General features: G+C 39.7%; 1 protein-coding gene across 1 annotated transcript in view; it reads left to right on the top strand.

Annotated features, from left to right (window-relative positions):
• Ccdc146 (coiled-coil domain containing 146) overlaps positions 1-21,975 on the top strand; it is a 146,493-nt gene that overhangs the window by 17,257 nt on the left and 107,261 nt on the right. The window contains exon 2 of the mRNA XM_051174808.1: positions 3,266-3,468. Within this exon, the coding sequence (XP_051030765.1) occupies positions 3,277-3,468 (192 nt within the window). The 5' untranslated portion in view covers positions 3,266-3,276. The remainder of the gene's footprint in view (positions 1-3,265; positions 3,469-21,975) is intronic.

The raw sequence follows: 21,975 nt of genomic DNA, 5'->3' as shown, positions 1-21,975 counted from the left end.
CTATTGACCCTGTGGCCTGTGTCAGCTGCCTGCCTGAGTGTGATTTGGGGCACTGTGGAGTCCTATGGCACTTAGGCCAGGACTCGGATACAAATTGGCATCATTAAGGGCAGAGCTGCTAACACTCAAGCGGAAAACATTTTAGTCTGGAAACATTTTAGTAAATTATTACAAAATTGAAGCAACTGCAAAGGTTGCAATAAACAATATGGGAGGTTAACATAATCCCTTAGGGGTTCAATAGCTCCAGTTTTGAAAACTACCACAGTATTACACACTTAGACATACAAATTAAATGTCAATGTTATTGAATTTGACAGAAATGAATCTTTGTCATTCAGCTAAGAATTAACAAGGAAGAACATTTTTCATTGTGTTTTTTCCTTGTAATTCCTTGTAATTAAAAAAAATGGTATGTGAGAGAAAGAAAGACACCATTTGACAGAGCTTGGGTGGAGCAATTTTTATTAGGGGAAAGTAAATGAGAAAAGTGGGGAGGGGAGGGGAGAAGGTCTCTGGGGACAGGAACAGAAGAAGAGAGGGGGGAGGAAGAAGGAGAGATAGAGAGACAGGCAGAGAAGCAGAGAAGGGGGGAAAGATGGGAGATGGGCCTGGCCCTTTTAAAAGGGAACTTAGTGTTGAATATGTCACAAAAATCTTATTACCAGGCAAAATGTCACTACACTATTATTTAATTTATATAAAATTATTATATAATATTTTCTTGAAATTCATGTCTGTATTTATTTTGTTTTCATATGTCATTGTTAAATGTGGTAAATTATATATTTAGGCTAATTTTCATAGTAAAATTTTCTTGTTTTTTATATCCCCCATCTCCTTTTTGCACTGCATTGGGCAGCTCGTCAAGGAGGCCTGCTGGTATGGTCTGGGGGAAGCTTTTCCAAGCTGGTGACAGGAACCAGGGAAGAGCTGCAATGTTGATCCACTGGAACTCCCCCTTGGACAAATTAATGAATGAGTTATTGTTGCTTCATTGCTTTAGTATTAGCATTTCACATCTGAAAACTCAAGGTGCAGTTATAAAATGAGAAGACTAGCGGGATTGTTTGGTACACCTTCTATTCTGTGTATTACTTTCTGGGTGTTGAAGATACCTAGGCAAATGCAGTTTCCTGTTTAAGGAGTATAATTAGGGAGACTGTAGTTGGTTCTTTTTTCCTCTTTGGAGCCTACTACCCAACTTCCAAATAAATACACGGAGACTTATTCTTACTTAAGAATGCCTGTCCTGTGCTTGGCTTGTTTCTAGACAGATTTTCTACCTTAAATCATCTCATTTCTACCTAACTACATTTTGCCTCTGAGTTTTTTACCTTTCTTTATTTTGTATACCTTTCTTTCCTTCTTACTCTGTGGCTGACTGTATAGCTGGCCCTAGAGAAGAGGGGGGCGGAGCCTCTTCTCCTCTTCTCACTCCTCATTCTCCTCAGTGTCCATTGTTATTCCCCCCTTTTCATTTCTGATTTTGCTGATTTGCATGCTCTCTCTCTGCCTTTTGGTTAGTTTGGATAAAGGTTTTTCTATCTTGTTGTTTTTCTTGAAGAACCAACTCTTTGTTTCATTGATTCTTTGTATTGTTTTCTTTGTTTCTACTTTATGGATTTCAGCCCTCAATTTGATTATTTCCTGGAGTCTGCTCCTCCAGGGTGAGTTTGCTTCTTTTTGTTCTAGAGCTTTCAGGTATGCTGTTAATTCCCTAGTGTGACTATTCTCCAATTTCTTCATGTGGGCACTTAGTGCAATGAACTTCCCTCGTAGCACTGCTTCCAAAGTGTCCCATAAGTTTGGGTATGTTATGTCTTCATTTTCATTGAATTCTAGGAAGTCTTTAATTTCTTTCCTTATTTCTTCCTTGACCCAGGAATGGTGCAATTGAGCATTGTTCACTTTCCATGAGTTTGTAGGGTTTCTGCAATTTGTGTAGTTGTTGAACTCTAACTTTAAACCATGGTGATCTGATAAGATCCAGGGGGTTATTCCAAATTTTTTTGTATCTGTTGAGGTTTGCTTTGTTGCCTAGTACTCCTCACTTTCTCTATCCTAGATTTCTCCTTCTATTTATTCTGTCTGCCTGACAGCCCCACCTATCCTTCTCCTGCCTAGCTATTGCCCTTATTAGACCAATCAGGTGTTTTAGGTAGGCAAAGTAACACAGTTTTATAGAGTTAAATGGATGCAACATAAAAGAATTCAACACATGTTTGCCTCATTAAGCAACTATTCCACAGTATAAATAAATGTGACATGTCTTAAACTAATGTTCCACAACAAGAGACAATATTAAACATAATAAATAATAATACAGTATTTTTAAGTGTGGCTACAGAAGCATTGACAAACTACATGCTATAGTAGTATCAGAAAGCAAAGTGTGATTAATTTAGTAGGTAGCTAGAGAGGCCCTGCCCATAGTCATGTGTGATCCATTTTCTTATTACAGTCCTTTTGCTCCTTGGAAAAACTGTTGGAGATTAGACATGTTCTAATCCTGCTGAGAATACTGTGCCTGTTCCTCTGCTTGGCTTCCTAAGAACCCGTTTCTCTCTCCCCTCACCCTTCCCATGCCCAGATCTCAAGCTGGCTGTTGGTTTATATTTTCAAAAGTCACTGCTAATAATTTTAGGAAATACATTTATGAATAGTTTGTATGTATATAGATTCACATGAGGGGGATAGTATTCATGTGGAGGCCCCAGGTTGATATCCAGAATTTTCTTTGATTGATTCTTCACATTATCCTTTGGGGCAGGGTCTCTTAATAAAATCTGGAGATCGCTGATTGGCTAGCCTCTCATAGCCAACTTACTTGGGGATGTCCAGACTCTGCCTCCCTTGGCTGGAATTATAAACATTTGGCCATGCCCACCCTGCAGTGGTGTGCTTCCTGGAGACCAGAACTTACCCTATTGCTTGGAGCAAGGGATTTAGCCCCTAGTTTTTTATTGTACATTTTAATTGAAAAGTTATACTTGTCCATTCAATAAATAATTCTTAAGTGCCTACTATACTCAGAAACTTAGTTTCTTCTCATGGAAGAAACCTATTTATATATTTTTCTTTCTCAATGCATCAATAGACTGAATGTATGGCATATGGAGCTGAGGGTATATGGAGGTAGTGGAGAATTTGCATAGCATGCTCAAGGCCTGGGCTTTGTTCCAGAGAGGAAGAAAGAGAGAGACAGGTAGGCAGATAGACAGACTGACTTATTTTAGTTGACTATGAACTGATTTTATTTTAGAATTGTGAAAAATGGAAGACAGTAACACTGACACAGATGAAAACGAAGATGGGGAGGAGAAAGCAGCAGCAGCAAAAACAAAAAAGGAGCAGCACAAAAAGGGCCAGGAGGAACTCCCCTCTGTCATAGTGCCCACAATTAATATTCGAGAGGAGCGGCTTGTCGATTTAGCTGAAACACCAGCTTTCCGGTGTCTACATGAGGTATGTTTCTTTGTATATTATTACTAGAGTAAAACCTAATCTTCACCCACCTAAAAATTTAAAATCTGTGTCATTGTCAAAACTGTTACATAGCTGCTCTAGGCCTTAATCATACATACAGGCTGAAAGTCTTGAAGTGGGTCCTGCTTTTCCTTCTGGGATAACACACAGTATGTAGGCTTCTTTAAAGCATAATATTTACATACATACTGTCCATTAAGTGCATTTCAGAGGTTGGTGCATGACATCTAAGTTTTTTTCAATTATCATATGTTCTATACTCACTAGCTAATAAAATGAAGATAAGAAATCTAGCCATAACCCAGGGTCCAACTGGTTCTTCTTGGCCTCCATGTTTGGCCTTCCCTTCTAGCTCATCTCTAGCCCTTTGTAACTTTGCTGATCCACAGAACCTCACTCTGCTAGGGATCCACAGCTGTGACACTTGACTGATTCAAGGATCCCACAGCTACCACACTTGACTAGGAACCAGAGTGGACAGAGTAACCAAAGACAACACTTGCCCAACAAAGATGAAACTGGATACCTATACCAAGAAACACTTCATATGCCATGACTCCGGATGCCTAGGTCCCAGGGTAAAAATACAAATATGAGCAATCACAAGAGTATGCTTCTTTCAGAAGACTACAACTCTATTGCGAGAAGTCCTGAGCAAAGCAATTTGCCTGAAGCACAAGACTAGTACTTCAAAATAGCAATTATGACTATGTTTAAAGGTCTTAAAGAGGATATGAATACATGCCTTAATAAAATCCATGAAAATGCAAACAGTTGAATGGTATAGTGAAAACAATTCAAGGTGTGAAAGTAGAATTTAACAAAGAAATAGAGTCACTAAAGGATCCTAAACTGAAACAAAACAGGAAATGAAAAACTCAAATGAAAACCTTAGAAGTAACTCCCACCAACAGATTAGAAGACATGGAAGAGAAAATTTCAGGCCTTAAAGAAAATGTCCAGACCAGTCAAGGAAAACATTAATAAATAAAAATTCAAGAAATGAAACACTATGAAAAAAAAAACCAAACCTATGATTAATAACTATAGAAGAAGGAGAAGAATCCCAGGTCAAAGTTACAGAAAATATTTTGAACAAAATCACAGAAGAAAATGTCTCCAATCTAAAGAAAGTTGCCTATCAAGAGACAAACAGAACACCAGAGACAGGCCCAGAAAAGAAACTACCCATGTCACATAATAGAAACAGAAAATGTAAGAACAAAGAAAGGATTTTAAATTCTACAAAGAAAAAAGGCCAAGTCACATATAAAGGTAAGCCAAAAAGGCCTGGATAGATGTTCTATGAGCTCTAGGAAACACAGGTGCCAGGTCAGCCTACTATACCCAGCAAAACTATCAACCAGATCAACAGCAAAAGAAAAGGTATCATAGCAAAAGCATATTTAAACAATTCTGTCCACCAATTCAGCGCTACAGAAAAGAAGGTTTACTACATATAAGGGGACACTGGAAATAAATAATTCCAGAACAGTTAGCCAAAAGTGGGGAGAAAAACCCACACAAATCACAAAATAACATGAATTAATAAATGCTTTTCACTCAGTGGCCTCAATTTCCCGATAAAAACTCATAATTGTATTAGAAAACATGACCCATCTTTCTGTTGTGTCCAAGAAACACACCCCACTACCCACAGACTTCATCTCAGAGTAAAAGAATGGAAAAAGGATATTTCGGGCAAATGGAACCAAGAATCAGGCAAATGTACTTTTTTTGATATTTGAAAAATTAGACTTCAACCCCAAAACATTCAAAAGAGAGGGAAGAACACAACCTCTTCGTTAAAGTAAAAACCACCAATCAAAACATCTATGCACCAAGCATGATGGCACTAAGTACATAAAAGAAACACTACTACAGCTAAAATCACATAAAGTGATTTTGTGTGACCCTCACACAGTTATAGTGGGCAACTTCAATACCCAACTCACACCAATAGATAGGTCATCCAGATAAAAACTGAATAGAGAACATTGGCATTAAATAACATCAAAAATCAAATGTACCTATATAACCCCTAAGGAAATAGAAACAGTCTTCAAAAGGCTTCCAACCAAAAAAAAAAAAAAAAAGGAAAGAAGAAAGAAAAAGACAGACAGAAAGAAAGAAGAATACGGGATCTAGATGGCTTCAGTGCAGAGTTCTACCAGAACAAAGACACAACTAAGAAAGAAAATTACAGACCAGTTTTCCCTCATGAACATAAATGCAAAACTACACAACAAAATACTGACAAATGGAACCCATGAACTCATCAGAAAAGTCATCCATCATGATCAAGTAGGCTTTATCCTAGAGATGCAGGGTGGTTCAACATAGGAAAATCCGTCAAAAATAATCCATATTATAAAAATACTGAGGAAAAAAACCCCACATGATAATCTCATTAGATGTGGAAAAATCCTTTGATGAAATGGAACATCACTTCATGATAAAAGTCTTGGAGAGATCAGTGATACAAGGAACATTCTTAAACATAATAAAGGCAATATGCAGCAAGCCAATATCAAACTAAATGGAGAAAAACTCAAAATGATTCCACTTAAATCAGGAACAAGACAAGGCTGTCCACTCTCTCCATATTTATCCAGTATAATACTTGAAGTTCTAGCTAGAGCAGTAAAACAAAAAATGAGATCAAGGGGATACAAATTCGAAAGGAAGAAGTCAAACTTTTGCTGTTTATGGATGATATGATAACATACATAAGTGACCCCAAAAATTCTGCCAGGAAACTTCTACAATTGATAAACACCTTCAATAATGTAACAGGATACAAGGTTAACAACAACAACAACAAAAAATCAGTAGCCCACCTATATACAGATGATGCATGGGCTGAGAAAAACAACAACAACAAAAAAAAAACCACCACCACCACCAACAACAACAACAAAAACAGAGAAATATTACCCTTTACAATAGCCACAAATAACATAAAATATCTTGGCGTAACCCTAAGCAAATATGTAAAAGACCTATATGACAAGAACTTTGAAGAATGAAATTAAAGAGGATATCAGAAAATGGAAATATTTCCCAGACCTCAAAAGAACAATACTAAATTTCATATGGAAAAAACAAAAAACCCAGGATAGCCAAAACAATCCTGTGAAATAAAGAACCATCTGGAAGCATCACTATCCCTGACTTTAAGCTCTGTTATAGAGCTACAGTAATAAAAACAGCTTGGTATTAGCATAAAAACATACAGGTGGACCAATGGAATTGAATTGAGACTTTTGATATTAACCCAAATACCTATGAACATCTGATTTTTGACAAAAAGCTAAAAACATAAAATGGAAAAAAGAAAGCATATTCAACAAATGGTGCCGGTATAACTAGATGTTGACATGCAAAAGGATGCAAAAAAGATCTGTATCTATCACCATACACAAAGCTCAAATCCAAATGGATCAAATGCCTCAATATAAATCCATCCATATTGAACCTCATAGTAGAGAAAGTGGGAAATACAATTTAACACATTGGTACAGGAGACCAATTCCTAATTGTAACAGACACTAAGAGCAACAATTAATAAATGGGACCTCCTGGAACTGAGAAGATTTTATAAGGCAAAGGACATGATCAACAAGACAAAACAGCAGCCTATAGAATGGGAAAAGATCTTCACCAACCCCACATCTGACAGAGGGCTGATCTCCAAAATATACAAAGAACTCAAGAAACTAGAAATCAAACTACCAAATAATCCAATTTAAAAATGGAGTACAGTTCTAAAAAGAGAATTTTCAACAGAACAATCTCAGATGGTAGAAAGACACTTAAGGAAATGCTCAACATCCTTAATCATCAGGGAAATGCAAATCAAAACAATTTTGAGATCATCTTATGTTGATCAGAATGGCTAAGATAAAAAACACCAATGACAGCTTATGCTAGAGAGGATGTGGGGTAAGGAACACTCTTACATTGGTGGTGGGAGTGAAAACTTGTATAGGCACTGTAGAAATCAGTATGGCAATTTCTCAGAAAACTAGGAATCAATCTACCTCAAGATCCAGCAATACCACTTTTGGGCATATACCCAAATGAGGCACATTCACACCATAAGAACATTTGCTCACCTATGTTCATAACAACATTATTCGTAATAGCCAGAACTTGGAAACAACGTAGATGCCCCTCAACTGAAGAATGGATAAAGAAAATGGGGTGTTTGCACAACAGAGTACCACTCAATGGTGAGAAATGATGACATCTTTAAAATTGCAAGCAAACGGGCAGAACTAGAAAAAAACATACATAGTGAGGTAACCCAGATCCACAAAGACAACTATAGAATATACTCACTCACAAGTGAATACCAGACATAAAGCAATGTATAACTAGCCTACAATCCACAACCCCAGAAAAGCTAGATCCCTCTTCCAGAAACAGATGGAAGCAAATGTAGAGATCTATAACTAACCATTGGGCAAACCTCCCAGAGTACAATCGAAGTGAGGGAGGAGCAATAAAACACACAAAGGAGTCAACACCACGATGGGGAAACCCACAGAATTAGCTGACCTGAGCTAGTGAGAGATCACTGACTCAGCACTAGGCTGGGGAGCTGGCATAGGACTGAACTAGGGCCTCTTAATACAGGCGACAATGGTGTAGCTTGGGCAGTATATGAAGCCGATGGCAGTGGGACCAAGATATAACTACGATGTACAAACTGACTTTGCCGAACCCATTCTCTGTGGAGAGATACTTTGTTCAACCTAGACACGGGAGGGGGGGAGTGCCTTGGTACTGCCTAAATGAGGTGATAGGACAGACTTAGTTGACATCCTAGGAGAGGCCTCACCCTCTCGGAGGAATGGATTGGAGGTGAAATGGGGGAAAGGAGAGGAGAGTGGAAGGAGAGGAGGGAGGAGGAACTGGGAACGGATCAAGACAAAATCAAGAAGAAAATGAAAACTTTATAGAATTGAATGAAAATAAAAACATAATATACCCCAATCCATAGGACATGATGAAAGCAGAAAGAAGTTCAAAGAGACAATGTCATAGCACTAAGTGACTACATTTCATATCACTAACTTAACACTTGAAAGCTCTAGTAAAACAAAACAACAAAACAATTCTTGGAAAGAGCAGATGAAAAAAAAATTCAAAGACTCAGTGAAACAAAGAGTTGGTTCTTTGAGAAAATCAGTAATATTGACAAACTTTTAACCAACCTAACCAAAATTAGAGGTGAAAAGGGTGACAATACAACCGATAATGAAGAAATTCAGATTTTATTTAATTTTTTTTTTAGTTTTCTTTTCTGTTCAGTTGTTTTTTTTATTTAATTTATTATTTTACATGTCTATCCCAGTTCCCTCTTCCTCCCTCCCTCTCTTCCTTTTACCCTCTCTGCCCTCTCACATGCACCCTAACCACCCTCCCCTCCCATCCCCCACCCTAATTCCATATGTAGGGGAATGCCATCCAATTGGGGTCATGTAGATCTGACAGGTCATGTGAAGTAGGGACTAGGGCTTCTTTCCTGTCTCTAGATTAAGGCAGTTATCCCTCCATAGGGGATGTGTTCGCAAGGTCCTTTTGTTCACCAGGGAAACATCATGGCTCCACTGTCTGAGGTCTCTTAGACTGCTCAGTCCTTCTGGCTGAGACCCATATTCAGGGGGGCCTGATTTTCAACAAAACAGCTAAAATTATACAATGGGGTGAGGACAGCATCTTCAACAAATGGTGCTGGCACAATTGGATGAGGGTGTGTAGAAGACTGCAGATAGACCCATGTCTGTTGCCATGCACAAAACTCAAGTCCAAATGGATCAAAGACCTCAACATCAATCCAGCCACATTGAACCTCTTAGAAGAGAAAGTAAGAGGTTCCCTTGAACAAATTGGTATAGGAGACCGCTTCCTGAACATAACTCCAGGGGCACAGACACTGAGAGCAACAATTAATAAATGGGACCTCTTCAGACTTAGAAGCTTCTGTAAGGCAAAGGACACAGTGGACAAGACCAAATGGCAGCCCACATACTGGGAAAAGATTTTCACATTTTTATAATTTCAATTTCACCAAACTGGAAAGCCTAGAAGAAATGGATGGATTTCCTGACATATACAACCTACTAAAGTTAAATCAAGATGAAATAAACAACTTGAACATGCACATAACCCTAGTGAAATAGAAGCACTAGTTAAAAATCTCTGAAACAAGAAAAAGCCCAGGATCAGGTGGATTCATTGTAGAATTCTGACAGACTTCCAAAGAACTAATAATATGAAATAGAAGCACTAGTTAAAAATCTCTGAAACAAGAAAAAGCCCAGGACCAGGTGAATTCAGTGTAGAATTCTAACAGACTTCCAAAGAAGAACTAATAATATAGAAACTGAAGGAACATATCCTAACTCCTTTTCTGAGATGACCTTTACCCTGGTACCAAATGTACACAAAGACACAACAAAAAGGGAAAATTATAAACCAATATCCCTTATGAACATATATGTAAAAATTCCCAATAAAATATTTACAAACTGAATCAAAGAACACATCAGAAAGATCATCCACCACAATCAAGTTGGTTTCATTCCAGAGATGCAGGGATGGTTCAATATATGTAGAACAATAGGCATAATTCATCACATTAATAGGTTAAAAAGACAAAAACCACACACTCATCCCATGAAATACAGAAAAAGCCTAATGCAAATCCAACATCTTTGTGATAAAAATCCTAGAGAGACTAGGTATACAAGAGGAATACCTCAGCATAATAAAGACAATTTACAGCAAGCCCACATCCAAAACTCAAAGCATTTCTACCAAAATCAGGAACAAGGATGGCTGGCCCTATAATATCCAGAAGCAAAGAGCAGTAAATGCTTATGTTCAGTTTTCCTTTCTATGTAGTCCAGGATGTTAGTGCAAGGAATGGTGCCAGCCACAGTGCAGGTCTGTTACCACATCAGTTAACCTAATAGGATGCCCCAGAACCTGTCTGATGAATAATTCTAGATTTCATCAAGTTAAAAACTGAGAATAACCACTACAGGTATACCAAGTCTGATCAACAGGGTGTTTAGGAGATCAACCACCATGCTAACCATTTCAATGTCCTACTGTATAGTGTCAGCATTAGCAACTTCACTGCCTAGGAGTTATTCCTCAAACTTGCAAAGTCTTGCAGAACAAATTATTGCAGAACTGGTATAATAAACATCACTAAGGGTCTGGGTACAGCAAAAAGGTAGAGTACTCAGTTCTGCATTTGTGAGACTCTGGGTTCCTTCCCCAGTAAGAAAAAGAATATATATATATATATATATATATATAATATATTTATATATAATATATATATGTATATATATATTAAAGCTCATAAGTATTGTTGTGATGCCCTTTGAATCTTTACACTGCCTAAAACCAACACATGGACACTTGAATTTGGCAGGCACTATGTCTGAAGATAGACAGTTCCAATCACAGCTGAAAGGTAGCTAACAGGAGTCCACTCACAAACACCCACACTGCATCACATTGAGAACAGACACATATGCAGTGTGTACTATTGCTAATGCTAGTTATACAGTTAGTTGATCTGCTCTACTCTGTGGCAGGATGTATTGTTTTCCTGTCACCCGACATTGACTGAAGACTGTGTAGTGTGACATTCATTGTCCTCTGCTATTTAGAACTAGACAACTTTTCAATCTAATTATTCACTTAGGTCCTAATGGTCTTGATGTTGGTCCTCTCATCAGAGACGTTCCTAAATTTAGAGATAATTAGTTGAGAAGCCCAGGGAAACCTCCATATATTAAAATATGTGAAATGGTTTTCCAAAATTCTAACTACTAGCATTTTCACATAAAATCTGTGCCATTTACACTTAAACTCCAAATGATCCCTTCCATGAACCACACTTTGTAACCTTTGCAGGTATCCCCTACCTTTTAGAACCTTATTGAACACCCACTTTCATCAGTATATTGCAGGAATATCTCTGTCCACCCAACTCTCTTGGCATTTATAGATACTGAATATCTTTTCATAAGATACCTTAAAAGCTCCTTGATAATATTATAACTACATAAAGCAATAAGATCAAAGCAGGAACCACTTTGTTCCAGGTAATACTTGGGAGATGAACCATGTGAGTCTATCAGTGGACTATGGCCAAATATAGAGATGGGTTTATCCACTTGTCCACTGATGCCTAAGCTTAAGGTCTGGATGGACTTGTACAACTTGTCCTGTTGAAAAGTGTTCTTTTTTATTAATTTATTTTATTTTATATAACAAAGTCCAATTAAATGAAAACAAACATTTATACACAATATTTGGGAATTTGGGCGTTGTTCTTTCCAAACTACTTCCTGCTGGGAAGGGGCGCTGTCATGGGGGATTCGAAGAAGATTCAGAAATCCTGGCTGTAGTCTGTAAGGCTGCTTTGTCCAGCTGTTTTGAATGTAGGATCACCTTGTACTCTGTTTCAGGTGGTCTGGCTTGATCAAACCACATTAGTCTGGAAGGAATCCACATCTTTTCATTTTCTGTGGAAACAAAAATAGAAATCCTTTTCCCCAGTAACTTGTTCTTCAACTTAAATTTTGGAGTCAAAGCATTTTTTTAAATTTAATTTATTATTTTACATGTTGATCCCAGTTCCCTCTTCCTCCCTCCCTCGCTCCCTCCGTCCCTCCCTTTCTCCTTCCCTCCCTTTTACCCTCTCTGCCCTCTCACATGCACCCTAACCACTCTCCCTTCCCATCCCCCAACCCCAACTCCATATGTAGGGGAATGCCATCCAGTTGGGGTCATGTAGATCTGACAGGTCATGTGAAGTAGGGACTAGGGCTTCTCTCCTGTCTCTGATTAAGGCAGTTATCCCTCCATGGGGGATATGTTCGCAAAGTCCTTTTGTGCACCAGGGATACATCCTGGCTCCACTGTCTGAGGTCTCTTAGACTGCTCAGTCCTTCTGGCTGAGACCCATATTCAGGGGGGCCTGAGAAGGTCCCATGCTGGCTTCCCAGCTATCAGTCTAGTGGCCGTTAGCTCCTCCTTGTTCAGGTAAGCTGTCTGTATGTGTTTCTGCTGCATGGTCTTGTCCTTTCCATCTGCATCTGGGTTCTAGTTCGACTCAGTGTTTATGTATGGGTGTTTGATCCTGTTTTCAACAGGCATTAGTTGAGGGTTCCATGGAGAAGTTAGTTGTTGATCTCACTCTGCGGGAAGGGCATTTATGATAGCCTTTCCACGGAAGCTCAAATTGTTAGTTGGGAGCAGACTTGTAGTTCCCTCGACCTTTCTTTGTGTTCAATTTTATCTTCAAACCAATATTGGCTCCCTCTTTTATGTTCTCTCTCTCTGTCTCTATCTCTCTCTCCCTCTTTCCTATCTTCTATTCCTAACCAGGCTCAATCCTCCTGGTCGCACATGCCTTCCTCTCCTCCCCCTCATTTCATTCTACTTCTCTCTCCATTCGCTGTCCTCCCCCACTTCACCTGAGCTCTGGGGGACTTGTCCCTTCCCAGTTCTGTGAGGGACTTTATATGAATCTCTTAGAATACAACTTGTATCCTAGTTCCTCTGGTGATGTGAATTATAGGCTGGTGATCCTTTGCTCTAGGTCTAAAATCCATATATGAGTGAGTACATACTGTGTTCCTCTTTTTGTGACTGGGTTACCTCATTCAGGATGGTTTCTTCAAGTGCCATCCACTTGCCTGCGAATTTCAAGATACCATTATTTTTTTCTGCAGAGTAGTATTCCATTGTGTAGATGTGCCACATCTTCATTAACCATTCTTCAATTGAGGGGCATCTAGGTTGCTTCCAGGTTCTTGATATTACAAATAGTGCTGCTATGAACATAGTTGAACAGATGTCTTTGTTTCATGGATGTGAATCCTTTGGGTATATGCCTAAGAGGGGGATTGCCGGGTCCTGTGGTAAACTAATTCCCATTTTCCTGAGGAACCGCCATACTGATCTCCAAAATGGCTGTACAAGTCTGCACTTCTACCAGCATAAATTGTCCTGGGTGTTCCTAATTTTAGCCTTTTTGATTTCCTCTATTGAGAATTCTTTCTTCAGTTCTGTACCCCATTTTTTAATAGGGTTATTTGGTGTTTTGTTGACTAGTTTCTTGAGTTCTTTGTATATTTTGGAGATCAGCCCTTTGTCGGATATAGGATTGGTGAAAATCTTTTCCCAGTCAGTGGGCTGCCGTTTGGTCTTGTCAACTGTGTCCTTTGCCTTACAGAAGCTTCTAAGTTTGAAGAGGTCCCATTTATTAATTGTTTCTTTCAGTGTCTGTGCCCCTGGAGTTATGTTCAGGAAGCGGTCTCCTATACCAATTTGTTCAAGGGAACCTCTTACTTTCTCTTCTAAGAGGTTCAATGTGGCTGGATTGATGTTGAGGTCTTTGATCCATTTGGACTTGAGTTTTGTGCATGGCGACAGACATGGGTCTATCTGCAGTCTTCTACACACCCTCATCCAATTGTGCCAGCACCATTTGTTGAAGATGCTGTCCTCGCCCCATTGTATAATTTTAGCTGTTTTGTCGAAAATCAGGTGTTCATAGGTGCATGGATTAATATCAGGATTTTCAATTCGATTCTATTGGTCTACCTGTCTATTTTTATGCCAATACCAGGCTGTTTTCAGAACTATAGCTCTGTAGTAGAGCTTAAAGTCAGGAATGGTGATGCCTCCTGAAGTTCTTTTATTGTATAGGGTTGTTTTGGCTATCCTGGGTCTTTTCTTTTCCCATATAAAGTTGATTATTATCCTTTCTAGGTCGGTGAAGAATTGTGGTGGGATTTTAATGGGGATTGCAGTCTGTAGAATTGCTTTTGGTAAGATTGCCATTTTTACTATGTTCACCCTACCTATCCAAGAGCATGGGAGATCTTTCCATTTTCTGGTATCTTCTTTAATTTCTTTCTTTAGAGCCACAAAGTTCTTATTATATAGGCCTTTTACTTGTTTGGTAAGCGTTACACCAAGATACTTTATGTTGCTTGTGGCTATTGTAAAGGGTGATGTTTCTCTGATTTCTTTCTCTGTCTCTTTGTCGTCTGAAAAAAGTAGTGCTACTGATTTTTTTGAGTTTATCTTGTATCCTGCTAGTTTGCTGAAGGTGTTTATCAGCTGTAGGAGTTCCCTGGTAGAGTTTATTGAGTCGCTTATGTAAACTATCATATCATCTGCAAATAGAGACAGTTTGACTTCTTCCTTTCCAATTTGGATCCCCTTGATCTCCTTTTGTTGTCTTATCGCATTAGCTATAAGACAACTGGCGCTCTCCAGCTGAGACCTCTTTGTTTGGCAGAGGCCAGAATTTGGGGGTCAAGTATCTTGCCTGCAGGAACTCAGAGTGTACCTGCAGAGATAGGTGAATCTCTGGGAGGGGCCTGGGGCTCCAGCAGAGGACTGGAGGCGGGGTCAGAGACCAAGCTGGTGGAAATTACTGGTGGTTCCGCATGGATAGTCAGGTCTCCTATGTTCAGAGTTGCTCAGAGAAGTCTCCGAAGTAGGGTGGACTGTTGGCTCCATCCTCTGTCCCAGTGCTCAACCAGAGTGGCAGGACCATGGGTGGGGTAGGGCACAGGGTGGGGGGGGTGGTAGGCTGGCGGTGTTGATGGGTGGGGGTGTATCAGAGCTCCAAGGGGGCTCTCGATGGGGACCGGAGACAGGAGCAGCAGGATCAGGGGCAAAAAGTGTTCTTTTTAAAAAGTTTTTAATGTATAACAAATAATAAGTAAAGCTCATAAATATGAAGTGTGCTGCATGGTATCTCATTATTTTTTTACACAGGTTTCACTTAGGAATTCACTTATCTTGGGTAGATGCCTACGTGTGCGGCTGCTATGTTGAAATGGAGGTTTAGAAGCATATTTACCAGGATTCTCCCTGTTGGTGGGCCCCATGTTAGATGCTGAAGTCTATGCATGGCTAATTCAGCTCTGCCTGTGTCCAGTGGCACTGATTTACATGTGTGGCTGTGTCAGGGTGTCAGGTGTTTTCCTCTGCTCATACCCAGACACTATGAAATCACTTCATCTTAATGCCATGAGCACATTATTTTATTTTGCTGGCTTCTTGATCCTGTTATCCAAAGCCAGTCTTTACCTTCCCCTTTCCTGCAAATAATTTTTATACCAACAGCTAAGTTACTGACATAGCTGGGCAAGGGCTAGAGAACAGGGACCGCTGATGCCCTTGGAGGCACAGGGGAGAGACATGCATGAGTCAGAACAGCATACAGAGACCTGTAACTGCGGAGTGGCTAATACTCACTGTGGGTAAGCAGAGAAAAACATTTTAGTTTACTTCTTACAAAATTCCTAATAAATAAGGTTTTTGTAACAAGGTTCTTTAAAAGTATCTCTTTCTTTAAACTGTATTTATCACATTGGGAAAAAATGGTTTCCACATGTGTCTTTAGGACCAGATACTTTCTGACAAGAAATCTACTATCATAGTGTAAGCAATCTCTTTTTCTGGCTGCTTTTAATTTTTCTTTACTGTTGACTTTCTTTTCTTTAACAAAATAAAATGTAATAAGACAAAATGAAATCCATCATATCAAAGTTGGACAAGCCAACAGAAAAATAAAAGAGCCCCAGGGGAAGGCACAAGAGTCAGCGAGCCACTCATTTCTATATTCGGGGTCCCACAAAGAAAGAAACTAAAGTCTACAGTATATGTGCAGAGGATCTGGTGCAGATCTGTACAGGAAATGTCCCTGGGTTCATATAAGCTTTACCTGCTTGATTCAAAGAACACTGCTCTCCTGGTGTCCTTGGTCCCCTGTCTCCCCAACTCCTTCTGCCTCCTCTACCTCAGGGTTCCCTGAGCTCTAAGAGCACAGATTTGATGAAGACATCCCATTTAGAGCTGTGTATTCCAAGATCTCTATGCATAATATCTGCCTGTGGGTCTCTATATTTGTTCCCATCTGCTACAAGAGGAAGTCTTTCTGATGATTGTAGAATAAGACACTGATGTATGGGTATAGCAGAATGTCATTAGGGGTCATTTTATTGTTACTTTATGCTTAATTGTAGGTCTCTGGGCTATCTAGACTTTGGTTCTTGTTCACCCAAAGAGTGTCAGGTATGGATTCTATCTCATGGAGTGTGCCTTACGTCAAATTGGACATCAGTTAGTTATTCCTATGAGGGTTGGGTCAGCATTGCCCTAGCATATTTTACAGGCAGGACAGATTATAGATCAAAAATGTTGTGGCTGTGTTGGTATTTACTTTTCTTTTTGTTCCCTGCCTGACTTTTCCATGTCAGAAATGCTAGAACATGTGGGTGAAGGTTCTGTGTAGGCCCCATCTTTGTTGTTCTTTTGCTGCGCAGCTAATGCCTAAGAAACAGCGTCCAAGTGGAGTTTATTGAGAGAAGGGAGAGAAAGAGTGGGTAGCTGGTGGCCAACCGAAAGCAGGAGAGAGAGAGAAAGAGCGGAGTGGGGCAGAGAAAGAGCAAGAGGGGGTAAGAAGGGGCAAGGGGGGAGCAAGAGAGGGCAAGAGGCCAGAGAGAGAGAGAGAGAGAGAGAGAGAGAGAGAGAGAGAGAGAGAGAGAGGTGCACAAGCACGCTTGCTTTGAAAGGGGGGCTTGCGCCTGTGTAACTGAGACCTCTGGCAGCCAGGTAAAGCTTGAGCCTCCAGGTAAGGCTGAGGTAGTGATGACATGGTCATGAGCGTCCCTGGCTGCTAGTTCCTAACAATCTTGACTTCTCCAAGGCTCCCGATGGGGCCTTGCCTTCAGTTTGTGAAGAGAAACCTATTGTTTTGGCAACAATCTGCGTTCCCATGGGACCCTCTCAGCCAACAACTCAATTGGATGAAACCCAGTCCTGGTATTGGAAGCTCTGTTTGGTGACAGGAGGTGGCTACTTGGTGTTCCATTTCCCTCATTATATGGGCACTCCGTTAGGATCACCTTCCTATAACTGAATTAGGTTTCTATACTCCCCCTCAAATACCCTTTAAGTCTAGCTCTCTCTCCTCTCAATCCCATTTCCCTTCCACCTTACCATTCTATTTTCCCTTCCCAGATCCATGTTTTCCCCCTAGATCCGTCCTCTATGGCTAACCTCTCTGGATCTAAGGATTATATCATGGTAATCATTTATATAATGGCCAATATCCAGATATAAGCAAATGCATACCATATTTGTCTTTCTGGGTCTGGTTTATCTCACTTGGGATGATTTTTTTCCTAGTTTTATCTATTTGTCTGAAATTTCAAAATACCACCTTTAAAGAGCCTAGTAAACACTCCATAGTATAAATGTACAGCATTTTCTATATCCATTCTTCTGTTGAGAGGCATCCAGATTGTTTCAAATTTCTGGTTGTTATGAATAGAGCAACAATTAACATGGTTGAGCAAGTGTCCTGTGATAGGATGAAGCATCCTTTGGGTATATGATGGACCATGAGGTAGATTGAGTCCCATCTTTCTGAGGAACTGCCCTACTGATTTCCACAGTGGCTGTACAAGTTTGCACTCCCACTAGCAACAGAGTAGCATTCCTCTTACTCCACATCCCCACCATCATGAGCTGTCACTTGTGTGATCTTAGCCATTCTGGCAGGTGTAAGATGGGAGCTCAAAGTAGTATTGATTTGCATTTCCCCGAGGGCTTAGGCTGTTGAACATTTCTTTAAGTGTTTTTTAAACATTTGAGTTTCCTCTGTTGAGGATTCTGTTTAGATCTGTACCCAACATTTTAATTGAGTTATTTGGATTTTTTGATATATGTTTGATACACAAACATATTATGAACCCTTCTATCAGATATGCAGTTGCTAAAAATCTTTTCTCATTCTGTAGGCTGCACTGCTACTTTGTCCAAATGATGTTGTCCTTTGCCAATCAGAAGCTTTTCAGTATAGCAAGTATTAATTGATTGCTGCATTGGATAAGAATTGAAATAACAAAACAATTACCTTCATCTACTTCAAAGATATTTATGCAGTGCCCAATGTATGCCAGCATGATGCTAAGAAATATTTACTACTGTTATTATTAAAGATACAGAAATTAAACTTATTCCTTCAGTTCTTACCTTTTAGGGATTTAAAAATTATTTATGTGTGTCTGTACATATGTATGACACATCTATGTGAACTCACTTACAGGGGGTCACATCATATGGAGCTGGAGTTAAAAGCATCTGTGAGCTGCCCAACACAAGTGCTGGGTGAGACTTGGGTCCTGGGAGAGCAGAAAGCACCCTTATCTACTGAGCCGCCTCTCCAGCTACCCCTCCTGTATTTTAAACTTTCCTCTCTCTCTCTCTCTCTCTCTCTCTCTCTCTCTCTCTCTCTCTCTCTCTCTCTCTCTCTCTCTCTCTCTATGAAGCTGATGACTGATTCCAGGGCCTTGTGGTTGGTTGCTAGGCAAGTCCTCTACCACTGAACTCTGAACTTCTGTCTTCTTTTTTCTGGTACAAGAGATGGAGCTCAGGGTCTTGAACTTGCTTGGCAAGTGCTCTGCCAGAGCTAAAACTACCTCCCTCCTTTCTTTTAGTAAGATCCTGTGTGATATCCCTAAACACCATAAAGAGTCATAGATAATGCATAGGAAATATTTCTGTTCTTTAGAAGTTTTATTAGGGAAGAGTAGCTTGAAATGTTAAAAGTCAACAAAGGGTAATGTATGATTGCAGACCTAAAGGGTGCAGTGTTATTAAAACTGAAAGAAAAGTAGTCACCATAGGAAGAGATGATGTGGAAGGGGTTTGAAGTCTGTAAGCATAAAACAAGAAGAGATAATAACATCCAGATCTATCTTTGAGTGTTGCCCTCACAATCACACATGTACTTGGTAATCTTCAGGGTCCAAGGTACCTCGGCACAAACTTCTCAGACCACCTCCAGTATTCTCCCAAGCCTGGCTCTCCTGTGTTCTGTCCTTTGGTTCTTTTGTAAATGTCTCCTGCCTTTGGGTGTATTCCGACCTGGGCACTGAGACAAGACAGAGACTGCACTAAACCAGGCATGGTAGGTAAAAAGGAGTAAGTACTTTTAAAGGAAACATTAACAAGGGGAAAATTCTGGACTTAATGTCTGGTTAGATGGGGGTGAGGGGAGGAATCTAACCTGACACTTAAAATTAGGAAACTGGTTAAATTATTGTGCTACAAGCGATAGAGTTAAGAAGGAACAACAGATCTAAGAGGAATGTCTGGTGTGTGTATTGAAGCTTGCAGAAGCCATCCCTGGCTAGAGGAACAGGCAAAGTTAGGTCTTGATTGTTTTCAGATTGCTTTGTAAGAAGCCACACCTTGCTACTTTAGTGAGTCTAGCAGCACCCTCTGGCACTGGGTGTATAAACAATATTGTTATGCACTTAGTTGTGAGCTTCACATGTCATTGCTTGTACACATTCATACATTCAAAAGATGGTTCTTAGACATTTTGTCCTCCCAGGGCTGGCTCCAGATAAATTGTTTGAGAGTTTTAATTATTTCTTCGAATACACTGGGGCTTTCTGGTGCTACCAATATGTCATTTTTTCTGGGTTTGACATTCTGTAACTCTACTGATGAGATTCATGAGATGATCCTTAATGAGAGTTAAAATCATTTCCAAAGAAACAAAATATCTTTTACTCATTTTATGCCTTAACTAATAAATTAGCTACCTGCAACAGGTAAAGATATGATTCCCACCCACAATGGCTTATTGTCAGAGGAGCTTTAGATGTGGCATGAATTTTCTGATGGGTTCTGCCAGATGTCCTTTCTTCCATACTGCAGGCTTGCCCTGCACTACAGGCCTGCACTGGAGGAGGAAGGAGACCTGACTCCATGTCTTACCTTACTCTTACATCACTCATAACCCACACATTTAAACACTTAGGATTTTATAAATTGACCTTTAAAATAAATGTTATATACAAATGGGAAAGGTAAATGTGTAATGCTCTTGTTATATACTTCTCATTCATTTGCCTTTTTTAGTTTTCACATGTCTATAATAGCTTTACTTGGAGGGCACGGGGTTTTTATGTACTAATTTTCTTTTTAAAAATATTCCTATAAATCTTAGTATTGCTGGCATGTTTTCACCTTTTCTTCAAACATTCAGGCAGCCTCGTGAAAGCAACTTAAGATTTTATGTAGCTGTTAAGAAGTTTTAAGAGACTCATATTTTGCTAAACAATACTGACAGGTCTCACTAGTCCCATGGAGGTGGTTTTATTTATTTTCATTGATTGATTGGCTGAATGATTGACTGCTGTTGCTTTTACCCTGGCAATAAAATAGAGGAGAGAGACAGCTAGATTATTAGCATCACCATTTTACAGCCCTATTGCTCTTTCTAAAGCATACCACTACTTTAAATCCTGTCAATAAAGTGTACATTGCAGAACAGGGCCAGAGAAAAGAAGACCCTTCGTGAGATGACCTTACTCTCAGCAGCTTCAAAATGATGACATGAAGATAGGTTCTGGGCCAGAATCTAGGTTGTTGCCTGAAAACTTGATCTGGAAAAAAACTGATTAAAAAGAAGCTAGTAGGAGTCAAAAGAGCAATAAAACTCATGACAGGAAAGACTTAGCATTTCTCCCTTCCTACCTGAAGAGCTGCCTTACCTTCTTATCCCCTTCACACCTGAAGAGCTGCCTTACCTTCTCATCCCCTTCACACCTGAAGAGCTGCCTTACCTTCTCATCCCCTTCACACCTCAAGAGCTGCCTTAACTTCTCATTCCCTTCACACCTGAAGAGCTGCCTTACCTTCTCATGCCTAACATCTTCCCTGCAGTTCACTGGGCCCAAGGGTAAGACATGGGGAAATGTGATGGCCACCATGTGACCCTCATCTACATGGATTCTTTTCCTCTCTTTTGCTTTATCTGTGTCTCCATGTTTCCTGACACAACATGAGCCTCACATGGGGTGTGAGTGTCTAAGTGTATACACTGGTGTGTATGTGTTCAAGTTCAATATTTTTGTTACTTCTATTTTTCCTTTATATTTTATCTGTTATAAGGATGCAAATGAACATTAAAAATAAACTTCTGGCTAGGTGTCATGGTATAATACCATAATCCATCTACTAGGGAAAGGAAGATCATGTTCAAGGCTACCATAGCCAATTTATGGAGATCCTGTCTCAAAGTATTATAAAATGGCTGGTGTAGCTCATGGTTAGGATGTATGATTGTGTCCGAGGCCCTGGGTTCCATCCTTGGGGTTGGAGGAAAGGACTTCAAATTAGATGCTGTTGTTTGGTTGGTTGGTTGATTGGTTGGTTGGTTGGTTTTAGGTAGTTATTGTGAACAGATGTTGCTTATAAAAATAGGGGTGAACAGATGCTGATCTTGAAAATAAGGACTAGGAGAAATAATTCAAGCTATTATTCCCTCCTTTAATGAAAGAAAGAAAATTCCTTGAGGTAGGGATAAGTTGGCTTTGGAAAGCTGTGGCTCTCTGAGATGGTACA

Source organism: Phodopus roborovskii, unplaced genomic scaffold, assembly GCF_943737965.1.
Source record: "Phodopus roborovskii unplaced genomic scaffold, PHOROB, whole genome shotgun sequence".
NCBI classification, from domain to species: domain Eukaryota; kingdom Metazoa; phylum Chordata; class Mammalia; order Rodentia; family Cricetidae; genus Phodopus; species Phodopus roborovskii.
Note: the sequence above shows the minus strand (reverse complement) of the source record. Positions and strands in the feature narration are given on the sequence as shown.